This window comes from Benincasa hispida, chromosome 7 (genome assembly GCF_009727055.1).
Source record: "Benincasa hispida cultivar B227 chromosome 7, ASM972705v1, whole genome shotgun sequence".
In the NCBI taxonomy this organism is placed as follows: domain Eukaryota; kingdom Viridiplantae; phylum Streptophyta; class Magnoliopsida; order Cucurbitales; family Cucurbitaceae; genus Benincasa; species Benincasa hispida.
Genome location: NC_052355.1, coordinates 48,504,850 through 48,524,978, shown reverse-complemented (window position 1 = coordinate 48,524,978; position 20,129 = coordinate 48,504,850). Strand labels below are relative to the sequence as shown.

Sequence of the window (20,129 nt, the reverse complement as noted above, 5' to 3'; positions counted from 1 at the left end):
TATATATATATATTGGCCTTTTTGCTCTTCGTAGAAAGTCAAGAAACCGAGTTAATTTTGGGGGCAAAGGGCTAAGAATAGTGACAACGCGAAATTGAGATACATGCTTTATTAGATTCCCTGCCCGGAGAGGGAGAGAGATTGAGAGAGGGAAACTCAATGAAAATCAAATGAAGAGAAGCTGACCCGGGCACACGAAGTTGACTTACTTCGGCGCTTCAATTAAGAACAGTCGCCTGACGCTGACCTGCTTTGTAACCATAACAATACATTGATGATATTTTTTAAACGAAATTTCCAATTTACAATCCAAGCTTTGATCTTCTATTCATTTAAATTATTATTTACACCCTCGGACGACTATTCTTAATTTAGACGTATAAGATATTAAAAATTTTCAATTAAACTTCTAAATTATTATGAGTGAATCAACTTTAGGATTATGTTTGAAAATCGTTAATGCACTCAATTCTTATATATGTGTAGACTTCTTCAAATTTTAAATTAACAAAATGGTGACCAAAATTCATATATGGATGGTTTTTCAAAAGAAATTTTAATTGAGAATCTAAATTGGAGTTTAGATTTTTTTTTTTTTCCTGACATGGTGGTGAGATCGAATGAAATAACAGTGACTAAGACGTTTGTCTGAATTAAGCTTGAAAGTATAATATTCAGACACGTCGATTTTTGTCTAACATTCTAATAGTTTTCTACTCCAATGATAGTTTTGAACATTTATAGGAAGGGTAATAGTGCAGCTTTTGCAAAAATATCAATTCTATGGCATTTTTTACCATCTAACTTTTTTGTTTAGCCATGGAAGTTAACTTAATTGGTCCGTTTTAATTTCATCAATTAAATTCCAAAGAAGAGATGTTTGCGCTTAATACATCATCCATACTAACTTAGAACGTAGCCCATGAACCAAAAGTACACAAATTTTGATTAACAAAACACCAAAAATCATGAAAATACTTACACAACTAATTAGTTAGAAAAATAGAAATTCAAGCTTAGCAGTGAAATGTCCGAACTCAACAAATTAAATCTAACAAAAAAATTGTAAGAACAAGATTTAAATGAAGTTTTAATTAATTAGAGTTATTAATTGAATCATCTATTCTGAACGGGGAAAGCAAGTTATTTACCAAACAATAAAACTAAATAATTTATAAAATTATTTTTTTAAAAAATAATTTTTAAAAAAAAAAAAAAAAAAAAAAAAAAAAAAAAAAACGAGGGGGCGGCGGGGAAGAAAGAAAATTACAAATACTCAAACTAAAGAGTTCCAATTTTCAAGGTGATTTATTCTTATTCTAAAAAATAAGCCGAAGGAATCTTGCAATTTGTAGGTTTCTTCCCAGTGCTAGACAAAGGAGTTTACCAAAAGCTGCTTTTCCCCTCTTATCCAGTATTCGATATTCCTCACTTTTCAAATTTCAACAAAGTCCTTCAGCTAATTTCCTCATCATCACTTACAAAGTGCAATCCAATATCAAAATTCAAAAGGAAAGAGTAAAAGATGACATCCAATCCAATAGAATAATTAAGTTTTCATAATAAGGTTAGAATATGTATGCTTGCAAAAGCTTTACAGTAACTGAAGAGTATATAGCGAATCTGAATCGATCCATGATAGCTGCCCCGATCACGTTCTTGAATAAATCATTGCCTTTCATATTGCTCCATGAATGCATCATTGAACTTCTTGAAACTTGCCATGATTTCAGACATGTCTTCCTCAGCTGGTAAGATGGTTGTCCTCAAATGGAACACCCTATAAGGGAAAAAAATCAGCCAATGCCAATTGGCTGTTGAGCTATGCAAGATCATGTCCATACCAAAATGCATTGATGGAAATTAGTACATGGCTGAGATACGAGAGGATCGTGTTATGGTTCTTAATGTAGCAAGATAGTTGGGAAGACCATGAAGTCGATTATTTTACATAACAAATGCTTGTCAATGGAGAAATTTAGTAGAGATTCTAAAAGTACTGATAATATTACCCTTCTTTCTGCCCAAATCCTGAACCTGGAACAGTGGAGATTCCAGTGGCTTCTAAGAGCTTGAGGCAGTATAAAACATCAGGCACTTTTCCTAACTGTTTGGCAGCCTCAATTGCTCTTGGCGGGAGGCGTATTTGTGGAAACGAATACATGGCACCTGTTCACAATTCACTAGTTTTTTTAATCTAATATCTCATAGCAATCCAATTTTGGAAGTGTACAGAAAAGAACAAGAGAGAGATGAAATGTTCTAACAAAAAACAATTTACCTTCTGTGAAATTGCAGACGACGTTTTTACAGCTGTTAAATCCATCAGTCATTATTCTTGCCCTTCTCCTCAGTGATTCAAGGATCCCCTTGCTACAATCCCAAAAAAGATAAGATACTGTTTATTTACTTGAAAAGTTAACAATTCCCTAATTTCAAATTTGTTGATGTATACAACATAGTAAAACTGACTTGGGAATAACTAAGTTCACAATTTTTTTTAGTTGTTTGTAAAATTTGTGCTTGTTTCTTCCCAAACTTTCTCACTATGGTTTTCATATTTCTTAAAGAAATGTTTGAATTCTTAGTTAAATTCGAAACAATGAAAATAAGTTTTTTAAAACTACTGTTTTTAGTTTCAAAACTTGACTTGGGTTTTAGATAACATTGGTAGACAGTGAATAACCAAACAAACAAACTTAAAGATTGTTTGGGGTGCTAAGTTGGTCATTATAGTCTGTGATTAAGGTGTAAACTATTTTAGTCTGGGTTACAAATGAGGAGAGAGGATAGTTACAAAATAGAAAACATAGTAGATTATAAAGGTTTTCAAATAGTATTACGGTAGCCAACTGTGGGTTATAATTATTGGGAACTTCAACCAAATACCTCCTTATAGGTGAGAGTAATGTTTATAAGCTTAATTTTTAAAAAATCAAATATGAAATGGTTATCAAATGGGATCCAAATAATGAAAGAGATTCCTAAAGATACCAGATAGCCATTAAAGAGGAGGTATAAAAAAAATTATACGATGCTAGCCATACCTTTCGCTAATGTATTGATCATATGAAATATCACCAGGCTTGGGAGGATTGACCATCAAACCCATCTGCAAAAATAAAGCAACTTTCTGCATGAGAAAATTCAGGTGTTCCAGATCCAAAGGTTAATAACAAACATACAACACATTGAGTTGACTCACAAATATCTGAGCAGGAACATTTGGGCTGAGTGATATAGAAGCAACCTTATATATTTCATCGACTGTCTGCAGCATCAGACGATCGGATTTTACACGTGTTATAAAAATGCTGAAAGAAAACCCATAAAATTGAGCAGTGATCTTATGAAGTAATCAAACCCTTGGAGGAATGTTGGTCATCTCAAAGTATCCACCACGCTGTCCACATTCTCCCCAATATCCTTTCGACACAGTGTGAAAAGAAATAAGCTGCAGTTCATTGCTAATAGGTGGGCCCATATCTAGTAATACCTGAGAGATACAACGGATCATATCAACAAGTTGAAAACCAAACTGAAAAGTGAGACTCAAACATGACCATTTTACCTTTCTAGAACTAATGAAGGGGCGTTCGTCTTGGTATACATTTTGCTGATACACCTCATCTCCAAGTAAGACCAAATTTTCTTGGAAACAGAAGTTCAGAATCTCTCTCAGATTTGCTTCACTAAGACATTGGCCAGTCGGGTTGCCAGGATTTATAATCACCATTGCTCTTACCTAACCAGAAACCAACAAATAAGACACGAGTTATCGGTACGACATCGGCCTACAGAATTTTTCTTTCACAAACAAATATGGTAAATGCACTAACATTAATTCCTTTGGAGCGAGCCTGAGCAACTGACTGGCGAAGATCATTAATGTCAAGACCCCAATTTGCAGTCTCTTCTAGGTAGTATGGAACAAGAGAGCCCCCAAACAGCGCAATAGTAGCCGAGTAAAGAGGGTATTGCGGAACCGGGACCAAAATCTGATAAAGCATTAATTTAAACTTAACAAAGCAAACGGAGTGTGAAGAGAATGGAGACAACCTATTCAAGTAACATATTTTGCAAGTGAAAGCAATCAAATTCTCATGATCAATCAAGACATAGTACCCCATCCCCTTCACCACGGATAATAGTGTTCAATATCTGCATTACACCTTTACTGGCGCCATCCGTGAGGTATATGAGTTCTGGATCACTGTCATGAGAGCAATGAACAATAAGCACTTTCTAACTGCTTGAAAAAGTTTCCTAACTGTTTAATAAAATGAATGGTTTTAAGTGCTTGGAAAGTTTCCAAACAGGTCCTAACTCACGGAGTCACGCACATAATAAGATTTGAGTAGATATCATCATTATTACCTCGGATAGCCATCTCGCCTTCCTATAAAGTCTGCTACTTCCTTCCTAATTGCGGGAAGTCCTCGGGAATCGCTGTAAGCACCTAGAAGTATTTTGGAAGAGTAAAATGCCAATCAATTGTATGTAGTTTCTAAAAGATCTTAACTTCTGTGAAACCGATTTCAGAACTTTCTCAACCAGTTGTACTTCCAAGTTTCGTGGAGTAAATAAAAGGAAATTGAGAAATTCATGTAGTCAAGTTTAGAAAATTTTAACAAAATAAATAATATAGACTAAGAAAAGGATAAATGTCATCCTGAAACCCATTGCTTATATGCAAAACTTTTGTGGTTATAAGGAATTTGAATGTGCCAAAGGTGAAAATACTACAGAAAAAAGAAATTGAAACTAAAGCTGTCCTTGCTTTCGTTATTTCATGACACCTCTTGCCAGCAAGTTCGTTCACAATTAATCCAGAATCATTCTAACTTGTGAAATCAAAGTAAGAAGTCACCTAGGCCTCCTGGAATCAATGAGAGGTAATGTTTGGCTCTTGCAATAGCATCAGCAGGAAATATTAATCCTACATTAGGATCTTCCAACAGAAAGGGAGCTTGGCAAAGAGCAACCACCTGTAGAAGTAAGAGTTAGGTAGTATTTATGGTGATCATAGGGCGAGTGATGACTTCGGTCCCAAAGAAAAACCATAGAAGGTCAAACTATGAGTTTATTTCCTAAACTTTCAGGTTTGTATCTATTTAGTCTCTTAAAAAGGGTCCACTAAGTTTTGCAACTTTCAAATTTGTGTCTATTTAGTCCCTAAACATTCAGAGACCTATCGGATACAAAATTAAGAGTTCAAAAGATTATTATACATCTACTAGACACTTCAAAGTCATGCATCCATTAAATATAAATTTGAAAGTTGATGAACTAAACTTGTAAATCAAACGAAGAAAAATCAAACTGCAACAAATGAAAGTGGCTGTAGTAACAGACCTGACGTGGAAAAGTCAATGGCTTCTGTCCAAGAGCATGAGGATTCCCAACATTTGTGAAAATAATCTGCAGAAATATTTGAAACTATGAGCTACAAGTGTTCAGCTAGAAAAGTTAGTCTGAACGAGACTGAAACAGGAAATAACAGGGATGTCGGGTCTGCAACCAAAGTATCACATTCGCTAGATAACAGAATATGCGGAAAATCATAAGTATATAACAAGACAATATCTCAATTGCTATGAGGTCTTTTAGGTGGAGCTAAAAACAAAGCCACCAGGGATTATGCTCAAAGTGGAGCATATTCCAATAACTTAGCTTAGTAATAAATCACAGTAGGATAAAGTTTTGATCAAAGGTAACACAACCAATTAACCAAACTCCTTAAATAACCAAACGAAATATTCTTGACAGCAGAGAAGGAACTATATGAATGACAGAAACACGATTAGATGAAAACTTTATACATACCTTTTTCCCTTCTTTCTGAAGCTCAGAAGCTCGCAGATATAGTTCTCCTCTAACAGCGTACTGAGCCTTTTTCACATTTTCATTAATAGACTCATAATCTAGTGCCTTCTGCGACATGATGATTTATTTAACCTCTTGTAGCTATTGCTCCAATACAGGCAAAAAAGCTGGAATTTACCAACAAAACAAAATCTGCCCTGAACCTGAATTTCACAAGAGAGAGACAAACGATAAATTAGAAACCAAATGATAAAAATTCTAAATGCGCCAAAGGGTAAGAAAAATATTGATCTGAAATTACAGGTTATCAAGTTTTTTTTTATCACGGATAGAGTACATGAAAAGTATTGAGAATATATACGCACAAAAATTTAGGCACGTTTAATAATCATTTTTTTCAGTTTTCTGTTTTTTTAAAGTTAATCTTACTAACACTACTTTTGTTAAATATATATAGCAACACTAACTAGTCTAGAAGATTCTTGAAATATTGAATATATGACATAAAAATGTAAAATTAGATTATTTTCTAGAGGCATGCTGGAATATGTAAAATAAACATCTCAAAAGAAAAGATCTAGAAATATCTTAGATTTTTTCTTAGATTCAAGAAGAATTCCTTTGGATAAGGATAATTTAAATATCTAGAATGTTTGTAGGATCCAAGAATAGCCTAGAAAAATCATTTTACTTGGGCTCCAAGGATCTCATGCCTATAAATAGGAGGTGTGACCCCATATGTGAGTCAAGAAAAGTTAGAGAGCTAGTGTAGAAAAGTGAGTGAGTGTCTTGAGAGTGAAAGAGTAATTTCTAAGAATTCATCCTTGTGTATTTCAAAATAAAAGTTTCTTTCTTCAAAAGAGATTCTTTCTCCTCCTTTTGTGCCGATTTCTTCAACAACTTTCACGTATAGTTTTCTTACTTTATCGCCTATTTTTTAAAAAACTAAAACCCCGTTTAATAACCATTAAATTTTTTATTTTTTGGTTTTTGAAAATTAAGCTTATTTTCTCTTAATTTATTAAAAATGATTTTCATCTTTCTTTAAGTAAAAGAGTTGAATTCTTAGTCAAATTCTAAAAACAAAAGCAAGCTTTTAAAAACTACTTTTCTTTTACTTTTCAAAACTTAGCTAGTTTTTTAAAACATTGCTAGAAAGTAGATAAGAAAGCAAGGAATTTAGATGTTGAAGGGGTGATTATAGACATAATTTTCAAAAACTAAAAACCAACAACCAAATAATTACCACACGGAACATAAATAATTGTACTGGTTTTTAAATTTGGCTTATAATTCAAAAGTGTTTTCAAGTAAGTCGAAAAGCTTAGAAAAAATTTGTAAGAAAAAAACATAATTTTCATAAACAAAACACCAATACCTTATCAAACATGACCCCAAAAAAAACCAACCTATCTATTTAAGGTTTAGCATAAGCATTTGAATTTAGTGATCATTCAACATGGTATCAGAGTAAGAGATCAACTTCTATAATGACCCTCAACTAGTCCAACATACATGAAAAGTTTTATGTTATTCATGAAAATGAATCCGAAGAAAACAGCAATAAACTTCCCATTAACGACCCATAACTTTTCAATCAACTAGCATCCCTTCTTCCAATATGCCAAGATGAACAAAGAGAACAATCGCCTCGGAGCAATCTAATCCATGCAAAAGAACAAACCAAAAAACCTAGAGCTCTTTTGATTTATGAAGTTTTGCAAATGAAGAACTGGGCATTGACACAAACGAGGAAGAAATCTACGAACAGACAAAACAAAATAGCATGATTTTGAATTTACTTCCAGCCCAATATACATTTAACAAATTAACACTAAACACAAAAAATTATCGGTTAATCACAAACATCCAAAGAAGATAATTTACCTTATGGAAGCGAAACACTCCCAAATCGCACTTGAGAGTAAACAGAGCAAATGCCGATGGTTAATCAGATTAGGCCAAGAACTTCGGGTTTTTGTGTGGAGCAGCGATATTAGAATTGGCAGCAGGGGCTCAATTTTAGAAGGATATTGAGGAAGTGGGGGTTTTGTGGCAATAAAATTGAACGCAACGATGAAGCAGAGCCACTGAAATTTGAATTGTGGATTTTTCTCCATATCGAAAATTCGAAGAGATAACGTTGAAGTAACTAAAGTGTGGCGCAGCTTCATGCAGAAAGTTCAGTTTCGATAGACTCCAGAATTTTGCCGGTTCTGTTCCTTTGGCTCAATGTGTCATATTTGGAGTTTGGACAATGAAATCAGCAAGTAGTGGCGGGTGTTTTTTGAAAAAAAGAGAAAATGATATCTCAATGCAACGTAGCATAATTCGATGTGTTTGGAATGGATTTAATTTAAAAAATAACTGATTTTGAAAAAAAATATATATATATATATATTTTACCACCAATCAAAATTACTTTTGAAGTATATCTTCGATAAATTTTGTTAAAAATATTTAAATAAAAATGAGATTTTTGAAAAAAAGAAATTTCTCAAGTCGATCCAAACCGATACTAACATGAATGTGTGTTGTTAATCTTGAGTTTTGAGTTTCAACCCCTCCTCAAAATTGTTGGAGTTAGCATACACTTAGCAAAAGTAAATAAAATCATTAAGCACTCTAATTCATCAATTTTAGCAACTAAGAAAATATGTTCATAAGAAAAAAATAGAGTTTGAAAATATACCTTTGAAGATCTTCTTTAATTCACGAATTCAACTTCAATCTTGACTTCAAAGGCTTGTAGACCATTGAATCTTTCCTACTATTCTCTTGGACCTTAGATTGGGTGGTGGAATACAAAATGACTTAGAACTCAAGGGAATCTTTATGGAGTTTTTTTGTTTTTGTCTACAAGGGTTGAAGAATTCTTCAAAAAAAAAACTCAACCCAAAAAACCCTTTGCATGTCCTCCTCTTCAGCAAATGAATTGAATTTTATTCAGTTCCATTATGCAATCTTAAATTGACATGAAGATGAAACCAAATACTTTGATTTTGTGTGGAAATTGGCTGTCTCATGTGGGATAAACCCATTAAGTCCATTTTTTCCAAATTATTTAATCGAGGGTATAAGATCCGTTCCCTATTTGTTAATTAATTAGAAGTATATTGTATAATGATGTGTTTACAAGGGTCCTCTCGGCTAAAGTGTATGAGGGTCGGGTTATATAATCTAGGGCAAGTGAGAGAAAAACTCATAGGTATATGATACCTAGTAAAGACAAACTATGGGTATGTGATGCCCTAGTTTATTTTATTTCTCTCTAAAAACTAAACATCATGTGCACAAATGTGTGTTACTATTGAAGTATTAGTCCAATTGGGTGTTTGTTGGGTTTTATGTCTTAAAACTCATGGTTTGTAAACAATAAACTTATTCTGTTGATCAATAGAGATGTTATTGAAGTTTGATTCAATGAAGTTGTTGTTGAATGCATGAATTGCTCATTTCATTTTAGAAATAACTTAAATCCAATAAACTAAGATCCATGGCTATTACATGAGTACTTGAACTTTATGTAGAGACATAAGAGGGGGTAAAATTCGAGTAAATAGCCCAAATGGTCTATAGTATACGAATAAGGTTTGGTACCTTATTCTAGGGATACTAACGGATGCAACCCACTTTGTAGATGTTACAATTATTGTAAAATGCTACAAATGAAGTGGTCCTAATTTGTTCATGTGGAGACATGCAAGTGGAAGCGTCCTATGTAAAGAGTTTATATAAGATTGGACTAAGAAATGATGTCACTTTTACTTTATAATATTGTTTACTGTTTGAGACTGACTATTTCAAAGTGATGATCTAGGTAACTTGACCTTAATCATTAGCTAACTACGAACACTTGTTTATTTAGGACTATCCTTAGATTTTCATAGGTGAGTGTTGGATCGGGTAGATAGCTGGGGATATAAGGTCTAAGATGAAATTCACTCCTACCTAATTTTAGGGATAATAGATAGGTTATTCCTTTAAATGATGACTCCGAGTCTTGAACAAGGGCTCCACCCTCTCATTGGCCCGAGAGAGATTTGGTTTAGTGATTAGATCACAAATCAATTTTTCATTAGAAGATCAGTGAGACTTAAGCATTCGAAGATCAGTGAGATTTAAGGAACAAAATGTAATCTCGGGGGTAAAACAACTTATGACCCAGTCGTTATTATGAACAACTTGTGAAAGGCTGACTTACTGTTTATAGTTATATCGAGTGGACACAATTATATCTACAGTAAGGAGAGTATAACTACTGAGCTTTAGTAGAGTGACCCCGTAGTTAACGAATGTTGATTAATTAGGTTAAAAAATTTATCCGGTTAATATCAAATTGTTGGAACCCATGATCTGTAGGTCTATTAGGTCCCCTACTAGCTCATAGACGGATTAAACCTTAAAATAGCGTGATGAGAGAATTTGAAACGTTCAAATTCAAATTAAGGGAATTAGTAAATTATATATGATACAATTACACGTTTAATTATCGAATTAAACGAAATTGGAGAATAAGATAAATTTAAAATTGATTTAAATATTAATTACATGAACAGAGATTCATAGTTATAGAATTAGTATTTAATTAATTTAATATTTGATATTAAATTAATCTAATTAATTAATCAGTTTAATTAATTATCTAATTTTTTAAAAAATTAATTGTTGGAATTAAATTGATTTTACAATTTTTTCCAATTTTTAAAATTTGATTTCAAAATAATTTTTTAGTTTAAAATCAATTAATTGAAAATTAAATTTCAATTTTAAGAATTTGATTTTAAATTAAAGAAGTTGGAAAAATTCGACTTAATGGGTTTATCCCACATGAGACACCTAATTTCCACTCAAAATCAAAGTGTTTGATGTCATCCTCACCGTTGAAGTAAACATGCAGTACACGGAAGCAAACAAAATAATTAAGCACTCTAATTACAGTTAATTTGAGTCAAAAGCATGTTGAAAAACAAGTTTTTCACATACAAGGATTTCAGTTTATTACCTTTGAAGAATTCCACTTTCCATAAATTTGACCTTCAAAACTTTAGACCACCAAAAGAATCTTCTCTACTATTCTCAGCCTTGAATAGAGTGGTGGAACTCATAATTGAGAAGGGATGTGGGTGGATATGGAGAGGGTTTGAGAGTTAGAAGAAATTCTGCTGAAATTTCCAAAATTCCAAAGTTTTCTCTCTTTCAATTTCAGAAATTGAAGTTTTATTCAACAAATACATGCAAGCACTCATTGATTCAACCTCTTGACACTTCAAGAAGCATTAACCAAAGTGGGCTAAGTGTTGAATTAGAGATAAATCCACTCAATTTGTAATATTTAGGATTTTTCCACTAACCAATATTTTTCAATTAGATTTAATTCTAAATTAAATCAAATGAAAATTCAATTTCTGAAAATTCAATTTAAAAATTGAAAACTGATTTAATTTTAAATAAATAAATAAATAATAATTTAATATCAAATATTAAATTAATAAAATACCTAAATCTTATTCATGTAATCAATATTTAAATATATTACTTTCCAAATACGTTTCATTTCAATAAATTTGAACCTTAATTATATCGAATATATTTGAATATTTCAAATTTACTCAATATTTTAATCAAAGGTTTAATCTTTTTACGAGCCAGTAGATGGAACTTATGAACCCACCGATCATGAACTCCAATGACTTGAGATTAATTGGTTAAACTTTTTAAATCGAATTATCTTTATTCGTTAACTACCGAGACACACCACTATAGTTCAGTAGTTACACTCTTTCACTTTAAATATATTTTTGTCCACTTGATCTAACCACAATTAGTAAGTCGACCATCCACTGGTTGCTCGTAATAACGACTAGGTCTAATGCTGTTTTACCCCCAAAATTACATCTTGCTCCTTTAGTCTCATTAATTCTAAAACGAACAATAGGTTTGTGATCCAATCACTAAATCGAGTCCTTCTCGAGCCAATGAGATGGTGAAGCCCCTTATTCAAGACCTGAAATATGTAATATTGCATAATGGAATTAAATAAAAACTTGATTTATTTGCTGAAGAGGAGGACATGCAAAGGGTTTTTGGGGTTGAGTTTTGTTGAAAAAGAGTTCTTCAACCCTTGTACACAAAAACTAGAAAATTCCGTAAAGATTCCCTTGAGTTCAATTCATTTTGGGTTTCACCACCCAATCTAAGGTGTGGTGATTTACAAGCTTTTGGAGTCAAGATTGAAACTGAATTTGTGGATTGAAGAAGGTCTTCAAAGGTAAATTTCAAATCCTATTTTTTCTTTATGAATATGCTTTCTTAGTTACTAAAATGGATCAATTAAAGTGCTTAATGATCCTGTTTGTTTTTATTAAGTGCATGCTAACGCCAACCATTGGTATAAAAAAAAAAAGAAAAAATTGAAAGAAACTTTGATATAATGAAAGGCTCCTTTTATCGTGATAAATTATTTGGTGAGCAATATATATAATATACCTTTCGAATTTATATTTAAGGTTATTAGGAGCATATATATATATATATATATATATATTTTATATCTTTTTACGATTATTATGAAACAGTCACTTTTCAGCTACAAACTACATACTTATTTTTCTTATTGAATGTGAATGCTGTAATATGGATATTTTTTTAATAGCCCACTTTGATACAAATTCAGATTATTTCTAGAATATTTCTCATACAAAGCTAAATCCATATTCCTTATAGCATCCTGGAATAATTTATTGTGTTTGGTCGTTTTTTCAGTTAATTATCTACCAATAATAATAATAATAATAATAATAAATAAATAAATAAATAAATAATGTAGCCAAACCAAACATAATTCAATTGGCATGTTAGAACCACGAGATTTATAGTTCGAATTTTCCTACCTTCAATTGTACCAAAATCGATAGAGTGCGATGTAATTTTTTAAAAATAAAAATATTAAAGGAGAGAGGAACAAGGGTAGAGGGAACAAAGAAATAAAAGAGAAAATTGGAAAGAGGAAGAGCTCATTTTTTAAAACTAGTTTTTCTGTTTAAAATATCATATCATGATTAAATATTAAAGAAAATTACTTTTCTTAGATCTATTATTAAAAATTCAAGGCTGAAAATTACATTTTGAAAAGTAAAAATTAAATAAATAAATCCAGATACTCACAATTCAGACACTAAAAATGAACTTTATATCTCTTTAATTTAAGATTTGAAGTTCAATGGTCCAAAATAGACTTACATTTTTGGTAATTTTGATTATACTATAAACTTGAAATTTTCAAAATTTTAAAATTTTCTTAGGAGGTTTTTTTAATTAAAAACAAATAACATAAATTTAGATGACAATTCATATGTACAGTTAAGAAACATTATGCCAAGGCTTTCTACTTATTTCAATTATATAAAACACTAAGTTTGTTCTCATTATTTATTTCAACTTGAAAATATATTATCGACATAATTCATAAAATCATATTTTATATATCAATCGCTACATCAATTGATTTTCAACATTACACCTTAAAATTATATACATTAAATGATATGTTAATGTCATAATTATGTTAACGATTATTCCACCTTTAAATAGATGTGAAAATGTGAAAGGCTTTTTTTTTCTTGCCATGAAAAAAAATATTTGAAAGTTAAAAGGATTAAAAAATGGAATAATTCAAAATTTAAGAATATAATTTACATTTATTCCAAGGTTTGGTGGTGTTGGCCGTTGTGTATAAATTAACAAATCCACCAATCTTTTCCATTTTCGTGGTGACAAAAACAAATTTCTAATTTTTGAATGGGGTGGGAAATGAGTTAGATGTCACAGAAGGGCAAAAATACAGGCGGCCATACGAAGGTGGGAAACGTCATCGTTAGTGATTTTTTTTACATTTTTACCCACCAGAAAAACGCGCGATTTTAGAGGCTCAGGGGTATTTTTGTCTACATAAGCTTCCTAGTACCGGCAACCGGAACAAACTTTATATTGTTATAAGGCATCCCAAGTGCAGCAAAAAACGGCGCCGGTCACGAGAGTCACATCCGCCATATGGCGGCAAATCGTCCCCTTCGCTTTCCGTTCAAAAACCCTAATACATGCGTCAAATCCTCCCGAAATTCATTGTCGGTGCCATTTTCTAGAACATATACCATCGGACGTTCGAAGATCAAGAACCGCATTGCGTGCGAGATCAAGAATTTCGAGAATTCTTATCAGTGGACTATCGAAAGCGTTCCTGGTACTGATCCTTTTTGCTCAATTCAAAACTCTGCTTCTACTTCGAATTCCATACCAATGGCTGCTGCTTCGACCGCCGCGGCGGCGGCGGCTTTGGAATTGACTTCTAAAACTGAAGCCAAGAGGATCTGCCTATTTTTTTGCGCGGAGACGAAAATTCTCGCGGAGAAAATCGCTGCCGAGTCTGATGGAATTGAGCTACGTAGTATCTCATGGAGGTTAGTTAGATTATTTTAGCCATTTTGGAAGAAATATATAGGAGACGCTTCATTCGATAGTGTTTTATTCGTTGCAGTATTTTTAATTTCGACTACGACTTAGCGATGTGACGTTCCAGAATGATCAAATGTGATTTTAGTTGTTGATTTCCATTTCAGACCTAGAATTTCCCCGCAGATGCAACAGTCAAGATTGTATTGCTGCACAGTGCAGCGCAGTGAAGTTAATTATGCTACTGATAAGCTCTCACGTGTTTTTGAACTTTTAGCAATTTCACTTCAAAACAACTTTGCAAATTCTGCTGATGGAAAATTATTTGCGTGCCTCTCGTCATTGAATAAAGCATGATAAACACAAGCTGCTTAAGTTTCTAATTTCCACTTGTATTCGTTCTAGTTAAAATTTCTACAAAATCAGAAGGCCTTTTCAGTAATGCTTGCAACGTTCTTATGTTAGGAAGTTCGAAGATGGATTTCCGAACATATTTATACCTAATGCTCAAGGAATTCGTGGACGGCATGTGGCTTTTCTGGCATCCTTCAGTTCACCAGCTGTAATCTTCGAGCAACTCTCCGTTATTTATGCACTGCCGAAATTGTTCATCTCCTCATTTACGCTTGTTCTTCCCTTCTTTCCAACTGGAACTTTTGAGCGTATGGAGGATGAAGGAGATGTTGCAACAGCTTTCACTCTCGCTCGCATCCTATCGAATATACCAATTTCAAGAGGAGGACCGACGAGCCTTGTGACTTTTGACATTCATGCCTTGCAGGTTCAGTAGCTACCATCTATAAATATAAAATGAGCAGATCCTTCCTTTTTAAAAGATAACTTGCCTATAAGAAACCTTCGTCACCTTTTTGAGTGTTTCCTCCTCTTAAGTGGCCGTCTTATTAAGTACTTTTTGCTCTCTTTCATCAGGAGAGGTTTTACTTTGGGGACAATATTTTACCTTGCTTTGAAAGTGGAATTCCTTTGCTAAAATATAGGCTGCAGCAGTTGCCAGATTCTGACAATGTGAGCTCTTATCTTCTATTTACTATTGTTTCTTCGTTCTTCCTACATGTTCATTTATAACTTATGTTGATATAATTGTGGACGTTTTCATATAAGAAGTTTATTCTAAATCGTCCATAATTTTTGAAAATTTGTCTCAAAACTGCATTGTGAGATAAGATTAATCTGGATTTTTGAAGTAGATTTGTTGAATAGATGTTACGTTGTAGTATCTCTTTCATTTAAGTTACAGAATTTTCTGCTTTGCAGATAGCAATTGCTTTTCCTGATGATGGAGCATGGAAAAGATTTCATAAACAGCTGCAGCATTTTCCTACGGTAAATAGATTATGTATATGTACATATTATTATGAGTTTCACAGGGATAAAAAAAATGGAGTGGTAAATAGGTTATATTATGATTGACTGTGTGAGGCCCATAATGGATATCAGTAAACAAGGAGATCAAGTGTAACAGGCTCTACACTGCTCTGAGAGTTGAATAAGTTGGTTTTAGTCTATAAGACTTATTTTCGCGGGTAAAACTTTTATTTTCAACTGGTTAGCAATCAATCTAGTTAATATCCGATTCTCCACATAAGCAAGTTATGGAGTCAAGAATGTAAGAGAGGAAACACGAGAAATACCATGTAGAAATCTTTTCTCAGGGTGAATAAAATGAAACCTTGTCTAGAAAACAGAACTGCCATTAAGTAATCACGTAATGGATTTAATGTATATAGAAGCAGCCCCTATATGCTTATGGTTTTTCACGACTGCTACAGTAAAATTACAAAATACTAAGTTCCACAAGATTCTGATATAGATTTTGCTAGCAGCAGAGTTGAAACTAACGAACTGGAGATAAGATTCTGAGTGAGAGTAGATATTTGAAGGAAAATGAGTGGGTAGATATTTCTTTTAAAAAAATTTTAAAAAAAAGAAAGAAGAAGAAGCTTGTGATAGCTTAAAATGAGTGAGAGAAGATATTTGCACGAAAATCCAAGTTGTTTTATTTCTAGTAATTTGTTTGCAAGTATGAGTTTTAGATTCAGAAGCATGAATACTAAGCAAAGTTGTTGATAAGTATCAAATAATGGGTTTTGTATGATTCCTTTGATCTATAGATACATTGTATGAAGTATAAACATTGCTAGAGTTATATTTGCAAGATCTAGAGCTGAAGTTTGGAGGACTATGTGAAATCTCCTTTTTATTTGAATAAGGACCTTTTTTAATATGTCAACCTGACTTTAGTTTAGTTGTCTATTTAACATTTGTTTTTATAAAAAGAGAGTTTTCATTCATTTGATAAAAAATACAATAGGGGAAGCAAAATATATCCTTATTATCTTTTGACCTCTCTAAAGACTATATCCTTATCTTACATGCTCTCAAAAAACTACTCCATAGTTACTAGTTACTCTTGGTGAGTTAACAAAAGGGTTTGGCTAAAGAGTACTATTTTTTTTGGCATGAACTTTGTCAACGCCCATAATTTCTCCCTTCCCATCCTTTTCCCACAAAATTTCCATTACTTGCTCCAGCTACGGCTCCCACACGATTGCACCAATTTCATTCACCCATACAATTTTTTTTGCATGCTTTCTCCATCTATGTCCACACATAATCTGTAGGATACTGGCTTGGGCAGTTTAGATATCCAAGCTCACTATGAACTCCCTGAACAGACATTCAAGCAGTAAGAACTGAATTTGCATGAAACAAGACTGGGACCTATTAGGATTTGACATCATTTTTCTGATTTTTTTAATAACCTCCCATGGATGAACTCCAACGAGTAATGTCCATGAGGACTTTGTTTTCTTTGGCATCTCGTCTTTCCATATAATCTTCAGGTCTCTGATTTGTCCACACACTTTTGAAGTATTTCACAGAGCAGTCCTCTGATTGCTCCGACTTCTACACGCATTTATCTGGGCAATTTCTTACAAGTTTACCATAATGCTCAATAGCCGCTGACTCTCTTCAAATTTCATGCAATTGGCTTCACAATAGACAATAGGACTTAATTTACAACTCAAATATAAGTCTTAAAATTGCATCTTGTATTGAAACTATGCCCGGTTCTTAAATTTTGGACTTATGTGGGATAGAGGATGGATGGAGATCAAAACTTATGATCTTTTGGTGAGTATATATGTCTTATATATGTCTTAATTAGTTGAGTTAGATTTAAGAGGACTAAGATGAGGATATATTGTGACGGCAGGTTGTTTGAAGACTAAAAAAAGGAAAAAGATGGAGAAAAGAAATGTAAATATATAATTGCAATCCGATTATTTGAGGGATTTTATTGAGAAAGCTTGCGGCAAGAATTCTAAACTGCCTTCCCAAGTAAAATCTTTTTATAGTAAGATATTTTTCAACTTATTTTCTTTGGGAACCATCTTGAATTGACCCAGTGGTAGTGGGAACACAAAAAAAAGGTCAAAGAGCTAAGGGGTCATGAGTTCAATCTATGGTGGTCATCTACCTAGGATTTAATATCTTACGGGTTTTCTTGACATCCAAATGTTGTAGGTTTAGATAGGTTGTCCGATGAGATTAGTCGAGGTACGCATAAGCTGATTCGAACACTCGTGGATATATATATATATATATATATATATATATATATTCCTTTTGGGTTTAATATGAAGTTTTTTTTCCCTTTTAATAGACACAATTAAAAGACACAATTGCTTTCATTGGAAAAAAAGGGAACAATACTGAAACATATAAAAACCAAACCACAACCAAACAGGTATAAATTCCTGTTAAATAATAATAAAAGTGAAACCCAACGATATTATGGGATTTTTCCAAACATGTAGGTTTTATTGATCATTTATTGCATATTAAATTTTTATCCATTAGACCGGCAGGTGTGACCAATGTACCATATGATAGATGTGTATTTCTATTCACGGGGTCCGTATAAAGTCATTAATTTTTCTGGTAGATAATGGGATAACTATCCTGCTATGCTTTACCTTGTTTTAAGTTGTGTTGATTATACAATTGTCTTGTTGATATTTAAGATCGTATGTGCCAAAGTTCGGGAAGGAGACCAAAGAATTGTGCGACTAAAGGAGGGAGAACCGAAAGGACGGCATGTTGTGATTGTTGATGATTTGGTTCAGTCAGGTGGAACTCTGAGAGAGTGCCAGGTAACTAAGTTTCTTCCGTTAGAATCTTTAATTGAGGATATTATGGAAAGTGCACTTACACTCCTCATTATAGAAAGTGCTGGCTGCACACGGAGCAGCAAAAATCAGTGCCTATGTGACACATGGGATTTTTCCAAATAGATCGTGGCAACGCTTTGAACATGATAATGGAGGTATTGCATTGCTCTATTATTTGTTTTCCCAATTCCAAACATGTTATACACTGTTATTCGTGTCTTTAAAAAAAAAAAATAAATAAATAACTTTGGTCCTATCCTTTGGATTTTGGTTTATTTCCATCCGTATATTTTGGAAGTATTCATTTTGATCAATGTACTTTTAGCTTTGATTTATTTTTGTCCTTTTACTTTGAAAGAGTAACCATCTTGATTCCTCCATTTTCATTTTCATTTTCATTTCACTTCATCTTTTAGAGATTAAAATGGTCACTTTTTGAAAGATCAAGGACAAAGGAACAGAAGTTGAAAGTATAAGGACTAAAATGAATCAAAACCAAAAGTATATGGACAAAAGTAATATTTAATCTTTATTTTCTTGATAATTTGTGGATCAGCGGATTAAACCTCTTATCTCAAGATCGATAGTACATATTTGATGTTAATTGATGTTCATTTTGGTAGCACAAGGAAGATTATTGACCAAATAATAATAATAATAATTATTATTATTATTTTTATTATTGTGCTTATCCATCCTTCCCACATATCCTTGTTGACGAGTCCTTACTCAAACATCATCTCTAGTGTACTGAGGGTATCTGTAACTTTGGTACTTGTGAGTTTTGCTTCCCGTATTGCAATTATCTGTGGTACTAATGGGTATGCAACCAATAGAATCGATTAGTCATGGTACAGAAAATGAAATAGTTAAAGGTTCATTGGTTTATTTTGGTCAATAAATTTTCAAAATATCCATTTTGTTCTTTGTACTTTTAAAAGTGGGCAAATGAAAGTGTAGGGATGAAAATGATCTTGAAAGTATAAAGATTAAAATGAACCAAAGTCGAAAGTAAAGTGACAGGAGTATTATAACCCATAATGAATTAATTAAATGGCTGCGTATATGTTAAGTTGTTATCATCCCTTAAGCTGGTGATCATTTACAGGGCATCCCGAGAACGGGCTTACCTATTTCTGGATTACTGATTCGTGCCCATTGACTGTTAAAGAAGTAGCAAATAAAGCTCCTTTTGAAGTTCTCAGTCTTGCCGGTTCTATAGCTGCTGCGCTTCGTATATAGTATGTATGTTTGAAGCCATTTTGGATAGCGAGATCAACATGTGAGCTTCTGCTTCAGTCTTGCCTTTCATTTCCTTTCAAGTTTTTTATGTTTTATGTAATGACGTATATTATCATGTTTGCTTTTTACTAGCATATAATTTTTGTTTGGATTTTGACTTTTGAGTTGCTATGCACAAATGATGATCTACCTACAAAAGTGGGTTACTGTTGTCTTTTTATAGACACGGAGCAGTGCGACGGTTTCTTCCTCATAAATGAAAGTTGAAGCATCTGCATATCAAAGCGTCAGTGTATATATATACTATATCGAAGATTGATTAACGACCCGTCTCTGAATCTTTTTTTTTTGTTTCAAGTTCTTAAGAACTATTAATTTTTTCCAGTTTTCCAGATTTGATTTGAATTTTGAAAA

General features: G+C 32.8%; 2 protein-coding genes across 4 annotated transcripts; one reads left to right on the top strand and one right to left on the bottom strand.

Moving 5' to 3' along the window:
• Positions 1-1,444: 1,444 nt before the first annotated feature.
• LOC120081674 (glutamate--glyoxylate aminotransferase 2-like) lies at positions 1,445-8,212 on the bottom strand. 3 transcript variants are annotated; one of them, XM_039036744.1, is made up of 14 exons: positions 7,714-8,212; positions 5,827-6,029; positions 5,356-5,421; positions 4,871-4,988; positions 4,378-4,459; positions 4,126-4,213; positions 3,840-3,998; positions 3,572-3,745; positions 3,365-3,496; positions 3,206-3,271; positions 3,048-3,112; positions 2,282-2,373; positions 2,013-2,169; positions 1,445-1,780 (listed from the first exon to the last, which is right to left on the bottom strand). In XM_039036744.1, exons 2-14 carry the CDS (start codon positions 5,941-5,943, stop codon positions 1,669-1,671), a joined length of 1,428 nt encoding a protein of 475 aa, XP_038892672.1. In that variant the 5' UTR covers positions 5,944-6,029; positions 7,714-8,212; the 3' UTR covers positions 1,445-1,668. The 3 variants fall into 3 exon arrangements, with proteins under 3 accessions (XP_038892672.1, XP_038892673.1, XP_038892675.1); XM_039036745.1 differs by lacking the exon at positions 7,714-8,212 and adding an exon at positions 6,192-6,312; XM_039036747.1 differs by lacking the exon at positions 7,714-8,212 and adding an exon at positions 6,128-6,238.
• A 5,405-nt stretch (positions 8,213-13,617) lies between these two features.
• LOC120081794 (ribose-phosphate pyrophosphokinase 4) lies at positions 13,618-19,999 on the top strand. The gene is made up of 7 exons (XM_039036962.1): positions 13,618-14,285; positions 14,743-15,058; positions 15,208-15,303; positions 15,553-15,621; positions 18,327-18,455; positions 18,529-18,628; positions 19,582-19,999. The coding sequence occupies exons 1-7, from the start codon at positions 13,879-13,881 to the stop codon at positions 19,713-19,715; spliced, it is 1,251 nt and encodes a 416-aa protein (XP_038892890.1). The 5' UTR covers positions 13,618-13,878; the 3' UTR covers positions 19,716-19,999.
• Positions 20,000-20,129: the final 130 nt, after the last annotated feature.

What these genes read in the sequence shown, in the direction of transcription:
- LOC120081794 (XM_039036962.1), top strand. Translation starts at nt 13,879, where the DNA reads ATGGCGGCAAATCGTCCCCTTCGCTTTCCGTTCAAAAACCCTAATACA. An exon ending in AGTTGCCAGATTCTGACAAT is followed by an intron (nt 15,304 to 15,552) that starts GTGAGCTCTTAT and finishes TCTGCTTTGCAG; the next exon opens with ATAGCAATTGCTTTTCCTGA. An exon ending in AGCTGCAGCATTTTCCTACG is followed by an intron (nt 15,622 to 18,326) that starts GTAAATAGATTA and finishes TTGATATTTAAG; the next exon opens with ATCGTATGTGCCAAAGTTCG.
- LOC120081674 (XM_039036744.1), bottom strand. Translation starts at nt 5,943, where the DNA reads ATGTCGCAGAAGGCACTAGATTATGAGTCTATTAATGAAAATGTGAAA. An exon ending in CATTGACTTTTCCACGTCAG is followed by an intron (nt 4,989 to 5,355) that starts GTCTGTTACTAC and finishes TTACTTCTACAG; the next exon opens with GTGGTTGCTCTTTGCCAAGC. An exon ending in CCTTCATTAGTTCTAGAAAG is followed by an intron (nt 3,497 to 3,571) that starts GTAAAATGGTCA and finishes TGTATCTCTCAG; the next exon opens with GTATTACTAGATATGGGCCC.